Here is a 20,052-nt window from a genome sequence, read left to right on the forward strand (position 1 = left end):
ATGATATCACAGCCAAGCTACGAGCTTGTGTCTCTATTTCCATTTTATAATCCCCCAACGGGCTCAGGGACTTTTTTCCCTGTTGTCCACTTCTAAGACTAAGTCAAGATTGCAGTATATGAACAGCCTCTTCTTCACTGTGTTGTGTTTTGTTTTGTTTTTAATTTTTAAAAAAATTTCAGACAAGTATCACATTATCTCACTCATATGTGGAATCTAATGAACAAAATAAACTGATGAACAAAATAGATCCAGAGACATAGAAGCATGGAACAGACTGTGGAATCTCAGAGGGAAGAGGGGGAGGGTGGGTGGGTGGGAAGAGATTAACCAAAGAACTTGTATGTGTATATGCATATCCCATGGACACAAACAATAGGGTGGTGAGGGCCTGGGGCAGAGGGTGGGGGTGGCATAGAAGAGGTCAATGAGGGAAAAAGGGGACATGTGTAATACTTTCAACAATGAAGATTTATAAAAAAATTTTCAATATAACAGTTGACATACAATATTGTATTAGTTTCAGGTGTACAGCAGTGATTAGACATTTATGAAACTTACGAAGTGATCCCCCCTTCCGCCACCATACATAGCTTTTACAATATTATTGACTATATTCCCGATGCTGTACTTTACATTGGTAACTGTTTTTCATAACTGGCAATTTGTTCATCCCCTTTTTCATCCATTCCCCTAACTCCCCTCCCATCTGGCACCCATCAAAATCTTCTCTGCATTTATGGGCTTGTTTCTGTTTTATTTGCTTATTTATATTGTTTTTCAGAGACTTGAAAAAATATATCTGAATCCCCAGTATAAGAAGCTAAATTTCAACCTTATGGCTCACTTCAAAGATACTGTGATGAAAGCACTGTTTCCCCAGGGCAACCCATCCCACAAAAAGGTCCCATTAGATTTCAGGTTGCATCACCACTGAGGAGGGTAACAGAAGGTGCTTGAAGCAGAGAACACAGAATTCTGAACAGGGTTAGAATTTAGCAGCATCTGGAGACAGGTTTCTAAACAACCCACCTAAGCAATGCCTGCTACCTTGCAGATGGCTTCTCCCTTTCCCTCAGGAAGCAGGTGGGGAGGAGTGAGGAGCAACTGTCTGCAGCTGTGGGCAGGCCTGTGTCTCGGCTGCGACAAAGAATGAACTTTAACCTCTGTGCCGTTAGGGTGCTTGCTGGGTAGGGAGATGGCTCCCATCCTCTGGGTCATACACTTAAGGATGACTCCAGGGACACAGGTTTCTGGCAATTACATGACATTGATCCGGAACACATTGAAGGCATCCTACACCCGGAATCGGCCTGCAGGAGAAGGCCAGGGAGAGAGAGAGTACACGCTAAGTTAGGCGTTGAGAAAGGCATTGAGAAGATTAAGATGGTTATCATGGCTGGAGAATGTATGAACATTGGAACCCTGTCCTGCAAGGATCCTGAAGGAGACAGACACAGGAGGAAAAATGACCAAGAAAAGTGGCACAATGCTGTATCATTAGCTAAATACTGTACCCCAAATGTGCAAAAACAGGACATATCCACAGCCCCCTGCAGATCACAATCCAGTACCCAGGACCACCACTACCCCCCCCCGCGCCCCCCGCAAATACCCCTGAGCCTCTTCCCTGCTGATGTGCTGGGTGCAGGGGTGGCCAAGGGTGGCTGTTTGGGAGGGGGGTTCAGATATATGATGAGCTTGCAGGTGAGGCTGGAATGTCCACACTCACACAAGGGAAGTCCTTCAGGGTGCAGGATGAAGCAAAGGGTGGGTGGGAAGAGAAGGGATGGGGCAGAGGCCTCTTGTTTTCACACGCCATGCCCCACAAATGTTAGGGGCAGACTGTCCTTATGTGACAGCCGGCAGTGTTGGCTGCCAGTGTCCCAGAGGAACCAGACCCAAGAGCTGAGTGGAGAGAACCCTGTAACATTAGTCAGAATAACGCCTCCTGCCAGTTGTCCTGGCAACCAAGTCTCCACTGCTGGCAAAGCCCTTCCCGGCCAGCAAGATGTCAGGGTCCCGAGGGGACGTGGCTAAGATGACAAATGGATGTTTCCACGGGTGGGTTCTAGGATCCCTCAGAGTACTAGGGCACTAGGACCCCCACTGGGCCAGGAAAACAGGTGAGGTGGCTAGAGCCCTTTCCTTCCAAAGGCAGACTGACAGGGTCTTGGGGACCCTTGACACACACCCCCATCCTGGACTTCCAGGCAAGGCCGGGCACCAAAGTGCCTGCTACTGGACTGGGCCTCAGGACTGGGTCATCGATGGGAATTACTGATTCTCTGCCCACAGTCCCAAGCCCACACTAAGGGCCGGCCGAGCTGAGGACATGGCTCTCTCCAGGCGGCTTTTTTTTTAATATATATATTTTACTGATTTTTTACAGAGAGGAAGGGAGAGGGAGAGAGAGCCAGAAACACTGATGAGAGAGAAACAGCAATCAGCTGCCTCCTGCACATTCCCCACTGGGGACATGCCCGCAACCAAGGTACATGCCCTTGACCGGAATCGAACCTTGGACCCTTCCAGTCTGCAGGCCCACGCTCTATCCACTGAGCCAAACCCATTAGGGCTCCAGGCGGCTTTTTTAGACAGTGCTGACACACAAGGAACAGCACTGTCTCTCCCAGTCCTGAGCCTCTGGGACCCTGAAGCATAGGACCAGAGGACACTTTGCTTCCTTAGACCCAGCTGTCCTGCTCACCCAACACAAGCAAACACTGGGATCACACAACCAAGACCTGAGGGTGTTCAAGCTCATGGCCACAGACTACAGACCTCTGCATCAGGGCAGGAAGGAGCCTTAGACCATTCATTTCCCAAAGGGGGAAACTGGAGCCAGTTGGCTATGCCCACAGGCGACCCACATATCCATCACGCTGCTTCCCCATCTCCCATCCCAGGGTGGTGTTCATGGATCTGACTCACCCCAGGTTACTGGCTCATTAGGGGCAGGACAAGCACTCGACTCCAGGTCCCCTGCCTCCCAGGGCAATGTTAGAGGGCGGTCCCAATAGACGGCACTGACAAAACTGCCCACACCCTGCATGCTCAGAGCATCCCAATGGGAAAGAATTTGCACAGGCAGACCCTAAAGGGACACTGCGACCAGCTGTGAATGCCAGGCTGTGCTTCCTTTGTCTGTCTCTGCCTTAGTTTCAGGAGGCACAGAAGCTCTGCCCCGCCCACATCAACCAGCTACCAGAAAGAACCAGCCCAAGACTGACCCCTTTACTCTCTGCACAGAGACTGGAAATAAACAAATGGACGGCAGCATGTAAGAGAAATGACTTAACTTTATAAAAATGTGATAATACAGCAAGATTTGATTGGGGTTGTTTATCTGGCAAGTGAAGTTTATAAAAAACACCTGGAATAAAAATTAGAAACATAACTAATAAAAGTTAGAAACAAACATTTTGAGGAAATAGTCATTTAGAAAGACAGTGACAACAATGAGCAGCAAAAGCAGCAGCGACAACGGGGGTGGAAAGTCGGTTCCGTTGTGATGACAAAACAATGAAGGGGCTGAGGGGGAGCCTGACCTTCCGCTCCAAGCCCAGCTGAGGGGCTGGGGAAGCGGCGAGCAGTGATCTCGAGAGGCACGAAGGCCTCCAGAACGGGACCTTATGGACGGCCGCTGGCCCAGCGGAGTGGGGGGAGCAATGCCTCCTGCACACAGACACCCTCCCACCCCTTCTCTTACAGGCCTCCCAGCAGCGGGCAGTGATTCACAGTTGAGTCCCTACGGATTGGTACTGTACGACTGGCCTCCTCCTCTGTCCACCTCCCTTACCTGCATCACTGCAGGCCCCTGTCCCACGTGGTGAGCTCAGTGGGAGAAAACTCATCAGAATGTCAACCTGAGCTAGAATGACAACCTGCCAGGGAGAACCAAGGAAACGACATACAAGGCTACACACAAAACACTTTTAGAGATGTCTTCCCACAGCCGAGGCGGAGTGAGGCCCACCTTGGCGAGGCAGGCTGGAAGGCCCCCAGCATCATCCCCATCCTGGCCACCCAAAGGACACGGGGGCTTCTTGACTACATTCTGAGGTAGTCTAACCGTGACTCGCACAGGTAGCTGGGCATGGCGGGGGGTGGGGGTGGGGGGCCGAAAAGTTGCCACAGAGAAAAGGCTAACCTCTATGACGAAACAAGCTATGCTACAAGTAGGCTCGGAGATGACCGGACTGGATTGGGGTCAGGAGAGGCCGGTGGCAGGGCCCACACAGACCTGGGCACGCACAGCCCTGGCTGCAGCGTTGGAAGGAGATGAGAGAATCCCTGGAGGGATTTCCTGGCCCAGGGAAGCGGCAACTCTGAGGTGAGGGGTGTCCCTCCTACTGACTCGTGTCCCGCTCGGAGGGAGCAGTCAGACCCTAAGCCACCATGGAAGAAGGAACAATATCACAAAGCAAAGAGGTTCTAGACTCCCCTATTCTTTTATGCTAATTGACATTCTTTTCTCTTCTGCCCCAGCACTCAGAATTCTAAGTCAGGACGGAATGTTCTGAAGGTTTAGGCAGCAGCAGCTGTGTGGATCCTAGTATTTTCTCTGCTTTCCACATTTCCGTGAACGCCTTCTAGGACGGAGCTCACCAAAGTCCTCAATTTCATTTTCATATTCATCTTCCTGAACGATTCCTATTTAAAAAGCAAACAAAACAAAAAAGAAAGAAACAATGTGCAGAATGGTGATTTCCCCCCACTCCACTGCAAAACATAACACCCTAGTAAAACCTCGTGTTTCTGTAATTGTTTTAAATTAAGGGGGAAAAGGCCTCCCGCCAGGGTGACAGAAAGTGAGGATTATCTCTGAGCATGGACGCTGCTTCCCAGGATGAGCCAAAGCCAAGGGAAGCCCTCATCTCTGGAATTAAGTTCTCTTACAGATTGGCTCCTTTGGCCTTCTTTTAGAGGCCCTTTAAATGAAAGAAATCAAACAAAACCCAAACTCAGCCACAGGCTAGAATTGATACATCAGTTACCTCCATTTTGAAATAATAGCAAAAAATAATAGTCCCAGATTATTTTTGTTGGCATAGACATTTGTGCCAAGGGCCCTCCAGTTTTCCCCAGCTCTGGAGTCCGCAATTTCCAGTAGCATCTGGATTAAAAGGACTCAAAGAAGGGCAACCTGGGCCGGGCAAAATATTCAGAGCAAGAAAAAATGTGGGCGGGTGGGGAGGGGGCAGCAGTTGGAATGGGCAAGAGAGAAGACTTTCCAGATCAAATAGAACTTGGCAAGATAATTCTGACTGTCGGGAGAGAAGCCTGACTCATCCGACACAGCCTTCAATGTTCTGTGGGAAGATGACTGCAAGCTGCCCCAATGATTCTGTTTGTTTTCTTTCCCAAGCCCAGGACAGCACTGACACACACTAAACACACATTAATAATCATTAACTTACATGCAAACATGTTTATCAAGGAATGGCTTTGCAATACTTTGTGCATCCTTGGGAATCACTGTACTGAGTATGAGTAGTGACCGACCAGCATTGATAACAACTCGAGTGGCAAAAGATGTTTTTGAAAAAAAAAAAAAAAAAAACTAACATGAACCCAGAATAACCCTCACGGTCTGGTGAAGAAGCTCAGATACTGTGTGGCTAATAACCTCACTCAGCAGGGCAAGGGTCCTAGACAGGAAGTGGTCAATACTGATGTCCTAGGCAGCCCCACGTCAGCCTGACCTGAACGTCAGCAGAACCAAGAATCACGGAACCCAGAGCACAGTCCTAGGACAAAGGGCTCCTTACCTTCCTCCTTCAGGTGCAGCTCTGTCTTCTTGAGCCACTCCCTCGCATCCTTGACTGACGGGATCAGAACGTTGACCAGCCGAGTCATCACCTCCTTCGCTGTGGGAACCAAAGAACAAGGGCTCTGAGTGAAGGGGCCGCTGTAGGGCCTCGAACACCCAGAACTAGAGCCAAAGCCCCCGCCTCCCCAGAGCTTGTCTCTGCTTCCCCTGAGGAAAACGGCAGGCAAGGCCCCACAGCCCCCTTCTGCCACCAGCAGCATTTAAATGCTAGCCTGGCACCATTCCTGTGTGTCTGTTAAACCTTAAACTGCAGCGTCTGGATTATGGAATGATTCTAAAATATGCAATTTCACTCACTTCGTACGGAACGTAACTTCCACTCCGTGTTGCTAAGAAGTAGCTAATGAGGAAGTTAGAGGAAATCTGATTCAAAGGCCCATTAGCATTCTTATCATTAAGGGCTCACACTGGGTATGGCTTACGGACCCTCCTAAAGGGAAGAGACCAGCTACGCACCTATAGATCTTAGCACAGAGTGGGAGCTCAAGAAATGATCATGAATGAATGAATCAGAAGCTTAAAGAGTTTCCTCAAGACTTTAAACATTCTCCCTTTATTATCTCCCTAGAACTAGGCTGAAAGCCCTATTCTTGTCTGTAAAGGACAGGCCAGCCCAGCCTAAGATAATCAAAGTTTTCACTGGGGAAAGGCTGGTCCAAACCATGGTGCTTTGTTCTAATTTAAGAACACACAGTCCTTACTTGTATTTCTGCAAATGCCAAGTTCCACGACCCCAGGTCAGACCTCAACACAAAGGGCTCGATTCTGACCTGTGTTCTCAAAGCCCAGGTTCTACCACCGCCTGGGCCCCCATTCCCGAGGGCCCCTTACCGCCAGCCCAGGCCTTCTGCCTGTAGAGGTCCTCCACCGCGTCTGAAACCTTCCTGATGTTCTCCTGGACCTTCCTCTGCAGCATGAGGCTGTGCTCCTTGGAGCCCAGGTGACTACGAATCCACACGCTCTGCTCGATGTCCTGCACCACCAGCTTGCCTTCGTCGATGGCTGGGTCCACCTTCTCACGAAAAAATTCAGAGTATTTCTGGTAGGCCATTTGCTGCCTCTGGTGGCCTTCTAGGTGGATGTGATGCTCATAAGACTCGCTATTCCTCTCCCGACCTTCCTTGTCATTCAGCACAGCCTCGGAGAGGGCCACCGCCTCTGAAGTCTCTCCCTCAAAGGCTTTACTGGGGCTGAAATAGTTCTCAGGACTTCGGGTGAACTTCACCCCGCACAGGTCACACTGGGTCCTGTCGACGTCGGCTTTTTTGAAGATCCCGGTCCCAGGCTCCCTGGTCTCCTCCCTGGAACACCCCATCTGGGCACTCACCCTCCTCTTCCAGCTGATGCACAGGGCCACCACCAGGCATGCTCTCCTCAACTTCCGCTGGATGGAAGCCTTCCACTGCTTCTGGGACAGGATGGTGGCCAGGAGGTGGTCTCGGTCTTCTAAGGCCAGCTCATCCGTCTCATCTTGACCAAACTCACACTCTGGTTCAGTAAAGTAGCCCACGGGGTCCACGCAGAGCAGGCGGTTTAGTTTGACCTCCTCGTGATAGAGGCCACGGACCGTGACCCCTTTGGTGTGCCCACTGTCCCACCGCCAGTGGCAGTCCATCAGGTATTCTTCATCACGCTCAAAGAGCAGGTCCTGCAGCGCCTCGGCCACTGACTTCACATCGACCGCCATCAGCACCCGCTTCACCACCTTCCGGAGCCTCTCGGGCACCTGGTCTGGGCAGTCGACGCTCATCAGCTGCAGCCTCTTCTCGATCTCCTGGAAGTGGCGGTGCAGGAGCGACTTGCAGGATGGCTGCAGGACCACCTCGGCATTCACCAGCATCACCAAGCACAGCACCAGGGTCCGCTCCGCCTCCCCGGAGACCACACAGTCTATGTCACTGAAGGCATCGAGCAGGACGTTGAAGTTCACATTCTCGTAGCCACAGAGCACCTTGACGAGGTAGGAGAGGTGGAACCGGAAATCCTGAATGGCTCTCGTCACATCCTTCGGTTTGTAGTCCTGAATGATGGAGAACACGTCCCCGAGCTCCTTGTCCCTCTTGCTTAACAGAAACTCCCAGTAGTGCAAGAGCGCGATGTAGCTTTTGGGGAGGCACAGGATGGCGCTCTTCCGGAGGCGGGCCAGGACCACCCCGCAGTGGACGAACTGGAACTCCAACAGGGCCACCGTGTTCCCAATGCTGGGGATGAGCGGCTCTTTGCACCTCTTGACAAGGACGTTCATGAAACGGAAAAAGAGCCTCTTGTAGTTTTCTGGGTTCCTATACACGTAGAGCTGGTCGATGCAATTCTCCAGCAGCCGAATGAAGCACAGGTGGGTCTTCTCGGTGCTCTCATCATCCTTGTTGGGTGCCAGCATGCCGAACTTCCCCTCTATCCCTTTCATCCTGCTGCCTCTGCCCCGGCCCCGTTCCTCTTTCTCCGATGCTAGAGCTTTGAGTTCCCTGTGGTAGTTGTCTTCCTCCTGGTGGAGCAGCTTCCCAAACTCCTCGGGGTAGCTGGAAGAGAGCAGGAAAGCCTGCATGGCGCTCAGCCACAGGTCGGTAGACTCCCTGCGGCTTCGCGCCCTTTCGTTTTGAAACAGGAAGTAGATGTACTCCTTCAGAGCAAACCTGTAGGATCGGAAGGACTTGTAATTGGGTTTGAGGATCTCTTTGCATGCCATGGGGTTTTCGGACAACACTCGCTGATGGAAATGTTTAGGGAAGACTACACTCAGGAAGGATTTGCAATGGCCATACTTATCTGCAGAGAGAATATAATCGATCTGTTCAAGTTCTTCAGCTAAGCTTTTAGGAAATACTTTTTTGGCTTCCAAAAGCAACCCGTTGATTGCCACCTGGTGCATTTTCGACTGAACCAGACACTTGGCCTCACAACGCCGCAGAGGCCTATGGTAATCTTCACAGTTTCCATCCTCACATTTTAAGCCAACAATGAACCGCAGGCAGATGCCTGGGTAGGTCTTCCCAAGCAGGCTCTGCGTGATCTGACACAGCCTGCTAAAGAGGTGTTTGTTTAGGGCCAGTTTCACTTGGTCAGTCATTATCAAGAAATGGTCTTTTGTTTTCTTCTCTTTCAAGTTTAAATCCAGGTCAAAAATGATTTTTAATATGGGTCCAGGGTCATTCTGAGCTATCTGGCAATACTTGGCATCCACTTGAGAAATACCAAAAAACTCAAAGCAAAACTTGACCATATCCTTCTCTGCATTGTTGGTCACTCTTTTGAGGGCCCTGACCAGATTGAGGAGGACTTCCAAGCCCCCCGGAGCCAAGGCCAGAACCTTCTGAGGGTCAGCCTCACAGTGGCTGGTGGCTTCGTAGAGCGCTTCCACCACGCCAGCCGAGTGGTTGAGAGTGTCGAACCTGAAGAAGGCATCCTTGAGATTCTGAAAGTCTTTCAGGATCACCCCCAGCAGGAACTGGGCCTCAGCAATGCCGAACAGCTGATTGGTTTGATAGCAGAGATCCAGGGCTTCTCTCAGAATGGCCTTGGTGTGTTCTACATCCGAGTCCCTAGCCACATTGAGGCGGGCAGCCTCCAGTAGACACGAGGCCTGGAAGTCCTTGTCGGCAGTGAGCCTGGCGGCCTCCAGGAGGAAACCATGTTGCTTCATCAGCATGGCAGCCTCTTCCCTCCGGCCTTCCCTGTTCAGCAGGTCTGCAGCCTCTGCGAGCCGTTTCCGAGACTTCAGGAACACCAGCTGGTCATCTACGTCCAGCTTCGAGAGGACAGCCATCATCTCCTTGATCTTATTTGCACTCAGGTACTTTGCTGCAGCTTCCAAGTAAAACTGACTGGCTGAATAGGAGAGCTTGGATATGGGAAGAGTCTTGGTCCTTAGCATTGCTTCATACCTACAGGGAAAGATGACCCAAATCATAACTCATTATCATGCAACCAATAGAAAACTTCCTCCAAAATACAGCACAGGGCAACTTAAGTAAAACTGCTACATGTAGTAGATAGCCTACTTTTCCAGGTGCCAAGAGGGGATTCAAACCCCTGCTGGGCAGAAATGCAGAATAACAGATTCTAATACCACCAGGAAGATCTCTTGGGGGCCTCAACCACATTTTTCTAGATTCCTTGTCAAGATTTAACCCCACCCATCTCCTCTTCCCCTTTGAAATATCAACTAGGCTAGAGGCTCAGAGGCCTCCACTGGGTCATGTATGAAACCTGTGTATCTTAAAACTGAGGGTACGTGCACATACATATCATATATATATTTATAAATACATGGCTGAGCATCTACCAGTAGATCACAATAAAGCAAAATCCTAACTGCCCACTAGTGCTCTTACCTTTATCTAGCCACACACCAGGGAAACTGTCATCTCAGCAGGTAAAGGTGAGAGGACAGAACCGTCACTAAGCACAAAACTGCTGTGCATTTTATATACACACTGGTAACCTCTTCTTCAGCCCCTTCTCTTCTAACCCTGTGTCAAAGCTTATCAAGAGCGTGGAGAACACAGAGTCCTGTTCTCAAGAAGCTCTTGACCCAGCACCGAGACCACCACTCAAGTGGAAGAAGGGTGACATGGTCAAGCCACTATGGAAGAACAGGGTGACATCACCCAGAGCAGGCTGCCCCAGGAAGCAGGACGAGGGGAGGGAGAGAATAAAACCACCTACTTTTCCACTGCAACAGCAGCTTCTTCATAGAGCTCCTCTTGACAGTACATTTTAAGGGCTAGATCAAATTCCTGAATCTGCTCAAAGCACCTGAAAGCATCTTGGTAGCACTGGCTTCGCTTATAGAAATAGGCGGCATCTTTTATCTAAGATGGAATACAATTTTCTTCTCTGAGTATTCAGAACATAACTTTTTATCTTAAAAATAAACCAAACACCTTGAATGATAAATAAAATAGTCATATGTCTTGCTATTTGTTAGAATCCAGTGGGGGAAAAAAACACTAAAACATAGGTAATGTGGGGAAAACTAATTCTTTATAGGGAGAAAAATAAATTTAAATCCCAACCTCACACCATACACAATACACTAAGTGAAGCTCCAGATGAGTTAAAGCTCTAAGTGTGAAAGCTATTGGGGGGAATGTATGAAACTATCTCTTGTGACTTGAGAGGTAAAGAAGGTCTTCAGCAAAACCCGAAATACACATTCAGGAGAGGAATGGATGGATTTGGTTACATCAAATCTGTTCAACAATGAACACGTGAAACACAGTTAACAGAGAGAAGAAAAACACTGACATCTAGATCAGCACTGTCCAACCGACCTTTCTGTGAAGATGGAAATGTCCCATATCTATGCTATCCAACATGGCAGCCACTCACCAGGTGTGAATAGTGAGCAATGAAATGTGGGCGGTGCAATCAAGGAGCTGATTTTTTTATTTCATTTAATTTGGATTAATTTTAATTGCCACATGTTGCTAGTGGCTACTGTACTACACTAGGCAGGTCAGAACATAAAATGGATTCCTGCAACTATTAAAAAAAAAAAAAAAGACTTTCCTAAAAACACAAAAGAAAACTAAGCCAAGGATATAAACTGGCAGTTCATAGTGGGGGCAACTTAATAAATGAAGGTGATCAGCCTCACTAATAATCAGAGAAATGCAAATTAAAACCATATGAGATCCAACCATCAGTTTTGCAAAACACAGAAAATCAGTACCCACTGAATGTGGTCAAGAATGTGGAACCCACGGGCACCAAGTGGCATGACTGTTCTGGAAAGCTCTCACCTTCACTTGCTGATACTAAGTATATGCATACCCTAGGGCCAGCAATCTCATTTCTAACACCACATCTCCCCGTCTCACACAGAACTGGAGGAGACATGGTGCACTACAGTACCACGTGAGGCAGACAGGAGTTGGTGATCACTTGGGTGTCCACCACTAGGGAAATGGGTAATTAATGCCGAAGATGCCCACTGTGGAATACTAGCAGTGATCAGCAACCTGGCCAGACATAACACTATAGCAGGAGGTGAAAAAAATGAAAAACGGAATAGATGCTATTTAGATAAGCTTAAAATATGTATGCACAGAAAATACTACTATTTATTCTTCCATTGTGCATGCACACGAGGACATATAGTAAATGCATTGGAATGACTGCCAATAAGAAGAGAATGGGAATGGAGACTGGCTATGAAGAGGAAGAGGAACAAAATGAAGTGCAACGAGCGTAGCCTTGAACCACATTCATTAGTGGGCTTGCCATGAACAGAAGAGCATTCCACTCCTCTCCCTCTCACACTCCCCATCCAACCCCTCACTTAATCCTGTCTGCTTGGCTCTCCCAACATTTCCCAGATATGACCCCTTCCCATCACCTCCATCACCGTCGTGGCAATCCAGGCCACCTATCTCAGCCTCAGCCACCACCAGACTCTCTCGACATTTCTGTTTCTATTCTTGCTGCCTATAGATCTCCTGACAGAGCATCCAAATAATTAGCTTCATGTCAGTCCTCCAATCCAAACCTTCTACTGGCTCCCCCGACACTTGAACAAAGTCCAGTCCCCTACCATGGACTCTGAGGCTCTACATGATTTGTTTCTGCCCGTCTCTTGCTCATTTTACCATTTCTACCTGGCTCACTCTGCTCCGGCCAAAAGGCTTCCTTGCTATTCTTCAACCTCGCCCACACGCTCCCACCTGCGGCTTTACGCCTGCAGGGATCCTTGGCCTGCCATGCCCTCCAGCAGTTGTTCTCAAAGTCTCCGCTCAAGAGTCAGCTCCTGACGCCCGTCTAAAATACCTACCACCCTGTCTCCTCTCACCATCGCTGACATCTTATATTCCACTGGCTTATCTGTCATATCTCCCTCACACCAGAGAGGAAAGCTCTGCAGACAGAGGCCCTGCTTTGTCGCCTGCTGCTTGCTGAGCACCCACAGTGCCTGGCACACAGCAGAGGTCCTTGGATTTGTTGAACATTTAACTTCATAGCTCTACTTGCTGTACCTGAGATCCAAAGAGAAAACAAAAACCAATTACATATGCCAGGCCCTCTGATAAACCTCAGCTGGCTCTTATTTAGTGAGACAAGCTCCATGAAGGGCCAAAATATGCATAAGATTTGAGTGTGAGCCTCCTCTGTGTTCAGAGACCTCACAGACCTGAGAACTCTTAGGCTCATCTTCCACATCAATAAAACCCCATAACCAGTACATCTAACTGCCCTGACTCCTTGCCTCTCCATAACCAGTACATCTAACCGTATTGTCTCCTTGCCTCTCCTCGACAATGCTGATTACTCAGAAAACATTTCCCTGAGCATGAGTGAAGGCCCCAGTAAGTACCAATGTGCCCCCAGCTAAAGAAGAGAGGGGATGACTCTAAGAGGCAGCTCCCTACTAGGCCGGCTCTGCTCCATGAGGGGGTCCCCACTGCCATCCAGAGCAAGGGCTTTGAGAGGTTTCCAGGGAAACCAATGTTACTCTCTGGAGAGAGGCTGGAGGCAGGCAAGGCAAAGGAATCCCTGAAAGGAAATTTCTCACTCCCACGGCCCTTCCCAAGCATTTCTTCCAGTGGGGGAGGAGGGAGCACACACGCGGGGCTGGGAGCTGGGAGGCGATGTGGCTGAAATATTCTGACAAAGGCTGCTGCCACGCTGGTCAATTTGAGTAAAGCTGGTAGTTTGGTGGGATGCCCCCAAGAGACCAGAAGCTGGCTGAGGGTCCAATCCCCTTCCAGGAAGGGGCCTGAGCAAAACAAAAAGGAACCAGACTCTCCTCTGGTTGGGGCTTGGAGCTACTAGAATGTTCTAGTCAAGCTTGCAGCAGTGGAAAGGAGGGGGAGGCTGTGCCTCTGGGAGCAGGCGGTCTCCACACTCTGTGGGCACTGATGTCCTGGAGGGGAGAATGTGGGCTGTGCTATGGTCGCCTGGGTCCCCTCCCCTCCACTTTCAGAGGCAGAGCTTGGCAGGCTGGGAAGGTGAGGTGACAGATAGGAAGGAGTCTCTGGCTCAGTCATGACTGGCACTGGTAGGCAAAAAGGGGAAGCAGTAGGCATAGGCCTGTAGTTGTCACCGCTTGGGGTCCAAGTGGTGGCATTAGAGGTTGGAGGGTGATGGCATTAGAGACTAAGGGACACAAAGAGTTTGGAAACTATTCTAGTTCCTGAAATCTTAGCACCCAGAACGTCCAGCCACACTGAACTTCCTATTCCATCCCCATCTCCCACATCCTAAGTCACATCCCATAATAAACACGGGGCAGGGAAGGCAGCATGGGAGCCACACTTCAAACTTCCCAGCTGGTCCCACCTCCACCCCACCCAATGCTCGGGATGCTCTGAGGATCCAGGAGTTACTGCGTTTCACATGCAGACATGGAAACCCACCTCCCTCCTGGAGCGACATGGTAACCCACCAAGGCAAATGCGCCAGCCACAGCTGGACGCTGTAGAGCACTGCTTCTCAGATAATCCGTGGTGAAGGACTCGATGGTTTTACACGTCCAATCCATCGCCACTGATTCATTAAAACAAATCGCATAACTTCCAGCAGGGTGATTATAGCCAATAATGTCATGTATATTTGAAAGTTGCTAAGAGAGTAAATCCTAAAAGTTCTCATGACAAGAAAAAAATCATTACTCTGTGTGGTGATGATATCAAACTTATGGTAGTGGTTATCTCACAATATACACATACACTGAGTGGCCAGATTATTATGATCTCTGAACGCATAATAATCTGGCCACTCAGTGTATGTATGTATATATATATACATATACATATATATATATATATACATATATATATATATATATATATATGTATATATATATATATATTAGACTCCCGGTGCATGAATTCACACATGGGTGGGGTCCGGCCAGCCTGGCCAGGGGGAGGGGACATAGGCGGTTGGCCGGCCTGCCTGCTGGTTGAACTCCTGGTAGAGGGGACAATTTGAATATTAGCCTTTTATTATATAGGATATACACTGAGTGGCCAGATTATTATGCATTCAGAGATCATAATAATCTGGCCACTCGGTGTATATCAAATCACTATGCTAAAACTAGTACACCTAAAACTAATACAATGTCATATTCTATTCTAACTCAATAAAAAATGTTCACTAAGAAAATTATCACCAGTTGGATGCACAGCAATGCTAAATTGCTATAAAAATGTCTGACTGCTTACTTTCATCTTCTGTGCCAATCTTGTTGCAGAAAAGCCATAGTTTGTGGCCTCGGGCAGCCTGCTGCCCACTGTGAGTCGCCGTGCCCTAGGCTAGCAGTCTGTCTAGCAGAACTCTCTGCAACAATGGAAATGTTCTGTAACAGCGAGCACTTGAAATGTGGCTAGTGAGACTAAGGAAATGGACTGTTAATCTTCTCACACTCTAATTAACTTAAACTAAATAGCCACATGAAACTAGTGGCTGCCAGAATGGTCGGTGCAGATAGAGCAATTCAGGGAACACAGAACCACCATCATGCAAATGCCAAGCCATTCACCCAGGCGGACGCCAGACTGCGAACACAGAGAAAGAGAAGAGGAATATTCTAAAGCCCGTCTTCCCTTTGATTTGAACATATGGCCTCCCCATGGTTAATATCAGGTCTCAAACATTCCCACAGACATGAACACACACACACACACGTGCATATCCTTGGAGCCCTCTGAACATTTGTGCAAATGGAGAAAGAAGGACTTCCCTAGAGTGGACAGGGCCAACCTCTCCCTCTTTGGAGGACTGGAGCCTCTTCCTGAAGCAAGAGAGGCAGACACTTCCACCACCCCCCATCTGCTCACAGGGAGCCCAATTTTCCCAGGAGCAGCCGTGGGCTAGACTGTACCTTCCCCAGCCTCTCGCACAGCTGAGCAGAGAGCTGGAACTCCTTGGCGTAGCTCAGACACTTAAGGGACAGCTTTGGCTCATTGCATTCCAAATAGGTCTTAGCCAGTTCCAAGTACTCCATCTGCTTTTCCCTGTGAGGGGGAAACAAAACAGAGTTTCCATGGGACATTGACCTAACACCAATGTATTTACCCGCTGAGCTCACCAGAGCAAGCCTGAAGGGACCGAGACTCTTACTTGGGGCTGACTTTCTTGGATTTCATGTTCAGGGCGGTGTTGTGGGCCAGGGCCAGTTTCTCCTTCTCAAATGCACCTCCTTTTTGGTAACACTTGGCTGCAACCTGGAAGAGGCGAAAGGTTTTGATTCCCCGCAAGGGAATGGAGGTGACCAACAGAACCAGTGTCTGAGCTGACAAAACATGAGTCTCACCCCAGCCCAATCTGAGAGGGAGGAGAGGAAGGTGCTGGTGAGCTAAAGAAAACGGCCTTCAAGGATCAAGTCCAATAGTGTTACCGGCTAACACTTCACACTCAAAGGTTCCTTCTCGAAGTACCCGGCAGCCATGGAAAGGGTACACAGTGCATACTTTTACAGGCCACCAAAATAACACCCTCTGTTAATCATCCAACAGTCATGCATGAGAGGTTACATCCTTCTCTTGTACAGAGTAGCAACTTCAGGTAAGAGACACAGAGTAATTGGCCCAAAGGCACACAGTGCCTTTTCTGGGCTCAACACAGGTCCTCCCCAGTTGGTAACTGTAACAGCTAACTGGTGGTGTTGGCGGAATAGCCTCAGTGCACCTACTGGGGGTAGAAATGGGGACAGAGACAGTACCATAACATATCCCAGAAGATAACTGACCAGACCCTTGGGACATGCAGATCTGTGTAAACCAAACAGAAGGTGGGCAGACAAGTGTCACAGAGGAGTCAGCCTGCACCCCATCCCTGCCAGCAGAAAGCTGCTGTTCTCCAACAGGAATGCTGACACCATGTCTGCAAGCCCAGGCTACAGGGGCAGAAAGTTCACATTCTGCCCAACAGGTCGAGATTGGGTCTCAGTGGGCAAGGGAAGGGTTAAGTGGCACTTGCTGATAAAATGGACAGGATGGCATCTCTTCTGCTCAAGCTCTTTGCTGCAGTCCCCCCAGCCCCATGGGCTTCCTTTTATTCCTGTGATCTGTGCCATGCCCCTTCCCACCACAGAGCCTTTGCACCTAATATTCCCCTGATTGAGATGTTCTTCCATCGCCTCTCTGCCTGGTTAACTTCATTTATCCCATAGGTCTCAGCTCAACACTCCCTTACTCAAAGCAGCTTTCCCTGTCCAGGACAGGTCGTTCTGGGGGCAGTTGGTCTCTCATCTCTGACATCTGCAACAGCTGGGACAATGTATTCTTCTGTTTGCCTGCCTCACTCATCCATCATATCCCCACAACCTAAACACAATGTTGGCCCCTAGCTTAACAGGAATCTGTTGACTAAATGAATCTCAAGCAGTAGTTCTCATTAGTACGATGTGCTTCTGGAACATTCACTGACAGGCAGCCAGAAACTCAATAAACCACCTGAGTCCTGAAGTCCTTTAGCGGAGTCTAAATAAAGTCAGAGAGGAGAAGGCTTTTTATAACACTCTCATCTGTGCTGGCTCCCCTAAAAAGACTTCTGCAGCTAAAGACTACATATTTACGAAAATACTTTCTGGATACGCCCAACAGTGCAAATTCTGTTTTCTCACCCCTTGGGATTCAAGGGTGGCCACAGTCCTTCAATCCTCCCTGTATCTGTCCATGCCCTTTCACCAAATAACCCTGCACCTTCTCCCATTAAAAAGGCTGCCCACATCCCCGCCCTTCTGATCTCAGCTGTGACTTGCTTGGCCAGCAGGACACAGGGAAGCAACACTGGAGCAATCCAGGCCAGGCCTCAGGAGGACTGAGTGTGTATGCTGCTCTCTTTGAACCCTGCTCAGGCATCATGTGAACCAGCCCAGGTTGGCCTGCTGGATGCTGAAGGGCATGTGATCCAGGAACCCCATCACCCCATCACCTGAGCCAAGAGCCAGAAGCAACCTGCATGCCACATGGCAGCAAAATCCAGACTGAGGCCCCCAGCTGAGACCAGAACTACTCAGCTAGACTCAGCTTTGCAAACACACAGAGCTGTGAACGCCTAAGTGACTTGTTTTAAGCCACTTAAGTTTTGGGGTGTTGGTTATGCAGAAAAAGGTGAATCCTACATATGACTTACTTGCTGTAGACTTAAAACCACTTTCTCTGCCATAGGAGACAAAATTCTCCTAAGAATTTGGGGAAAGAAAACTCTTGGAATTCCTTCTCCAGGCATGTCAGATGGAAGACACCTCCAACAGTGACTCCCAGTAAGTTCTGACTTGTATTTTCATTGCACTCATCACTTCCCAGTACCTTCACTCGGGTCCAACGCTAAGAAATTCCAATGAAAAGAAAGATCATTAAAGCGGCAGGACAAGCTCTTGAGAGAAATCACTGTCTTGGAACATTTCTTCGGGATTAGCAAGAGAAACTGCAGGCACTTTTCCGGTAACGTGTGAGGAGCTGGACCAAAGCCTAGCATGAGCGCGGACGCGTGGGAAGGAAAGTCGTGCTCTGACCCAGGCTCAGCTCAGGTGTTCTCTCAGGATGTACTGCCTGCACCTGCAAGCACGGGGCACTCCAGGTGCCTGCGGGAGCCAGATCTTAGGGAAATGTGTCTTTCCGTGTGACCATGCCTGTGGTGGCCGACCCTCTTGTCAGTTATCCACACCCACTCCTACCTTTCTTGCCTGATGGCAGAACCTGCCTCCCATGAAAGGCCAGATGGGATAGCTCTCCCAGACTCCCAAAGAGCCAGGCATGGGCATGTGACTGAGTAGTAACCAATGCGATGTAAGGAGAAGTCCACTGGGGACTTCATGATAAAAAAAGAGACCCAGGAGAAGAAAGTGCCTGCCCTTCCTTCCTGCTTGGGATGCTGCTGAGATGGTTGGTACTGCCACAGCCATCATGTGACCATGAGGGGGACATCTCAGACAAGCTGCAGGTGACACAAGGAGATGGAATGAGACTGGGCCCATGTGGACTTGGTTGAGCTGAGGTGTCTGTGACCTGCAGGTGAAAATGTCATTAACACTGCATCACAGCAGACACACATTCAATGGTGCCCCACCCGAGACCCCGTGATCTGGAGGGATAATGACTGTGGGAAAAAGGATGGGGCTCTTTAAGCTGGTTCAGTATTTCGAGAGGACTGCCAGTGATAACATTGCTTGGAAGAACCTGCTCAGGCTCACTAAGATGTCCTGTGGCTAGAAATTAGTCAGCTCAGTCTAGTGAAAAAGCTTACTCTATGCCCATCAGACTCAAATGGGCAGTGAAGTCTATGTCTGATCAAATTAAAAAAAAAAGAGAGGACTAATCCATTACTGTTTTAAAATGTCTTTTGATTGCCCTGGAGCTCAGTTGGTCCTATCCACCAAGAGGTTCTGGGTTCGATCCCCAGTCAGGGCACATAGGGGATCAATGTTTGTCTCTCATACCAATGTTTCTCTCAGGCTCGCTCTCTCTTCCTTCTTCCTCTAAAATCAATACAAATATTCTCAGGTGAGGATAAAAAAGTTGTCACATGTTTGCAGCAAGCGTAGAACACAAGAGGGAAAGAAAATAACTAGCAGTGTTCCTTGGTGGGGCAAAAACCTTCCATTTTTGTATCAGCACATGCTGGCCCTTGGTCAAAATGAAGGGCTGTCACAGTTCCATTGGGGAAGGAGCATGGCAGGGAACTCCCCTCATCCAGGGGTGACTTGATGTTGCAGGAAGTGGCACAAGCACCATCACCCTCACCCTGTCCTGGTGGGAAACATGATGGTGAGAGACCTCCCAGTGAGGCTAGATGAGGCCACCGGTCACCAAGACTTCCCCAGCCTCCTGGCCCAGCCCCTTACCTTCCAGCACTGGTGTTTGGCATAGTATTCCCCTTGTGCGATCCACTCCTTAGCGGTTGAGGTCTTAACAAACATGCTATCATCAAAGTCTAAAATGAAAAAGAAAAGTAAATTTGCTTCTCTGGGCATTTGTTCACGTAAACCTGTTTTTAGGGGATGAATTTTGTCCTCCCCCTCACCAACCCCTGAAAATTTAAATGTTGAAGCCCTAACCTAATACTTCAGAATGTAACTATATCTGGAAATTGGGCCTCAACGAGGCTGTTCTGGTGGGCCCAGAACCAATCTGACTGGTGTCCTTATAAGAAAAGGAGATTGACGGTGTCCTTATAAGAAAAGGAGATTGACGGTGTCCTTATAAGAAAAGGAGATTGACGGTGTCCTTATAAGAAAAGGAGATTGACGGTGTCCTTATAAGAAAGGG

At 49.0% G+C, this 20,052-nt stretch overlaps 1 protein-coding gene across 1 annotated transcript in view; it reads right to left on the bottom strand.

Moving 5' to 3' along the window:
- Positions 1-217: 217 nt before the first annotated feature.
- The window catches only part of TRANK1 (tetratricopeptide repeat and ankyrin repeat containing 1), an 87,706-nt gene continuing 67,871 nt past the window's right edge, over positions 218-20,052 (bottom strand). The window contains exons 19-25 of the mRNA XM_080674234.1: positions 19,629-19,717; positions 15,902-16,005; positions 15,663-15,795; positions 10,502-10,647; positions 6,668-9,717; positions 5,775-5,873; positions 218-4,656 (exon numbers count right to left, since the gene is read on the bottom strand). Of these exons, the coding sequence (XP_080530360.1) occupies positions 4,556-4,656; positions 5,775-5,873; positions 6,668-9,717; positions 10,502-10,647; positions 15,663-15,795; positions 15,902-16,005; positions 19,629-19,717 (3,722 nt within the window). The 3' untranslated portion in view covers positions 218-4,555. The remainder of the gene's footprint in view (positions 4,657-5,774; positions 5,874-6,667; positions 9,718-10,501; positions 10,648-15,662; positions 15,796-15,901; positions 16,006-19,628; positions 19,718-20,052) is intronic.

This window comes from Plecotus auritus (assembly GCF_963455305.1).
Source record: "Plecotus auritus genome assembly, chromosome: 6".
In the NCBI taxonomy this organism is placed as follows: domain Eukaryota; kingdom Metazoa; phylum Chordata; class Mammalia; order Chiroptera; family Vespertilionidae; genus Plecotus; species Plecotus auritus.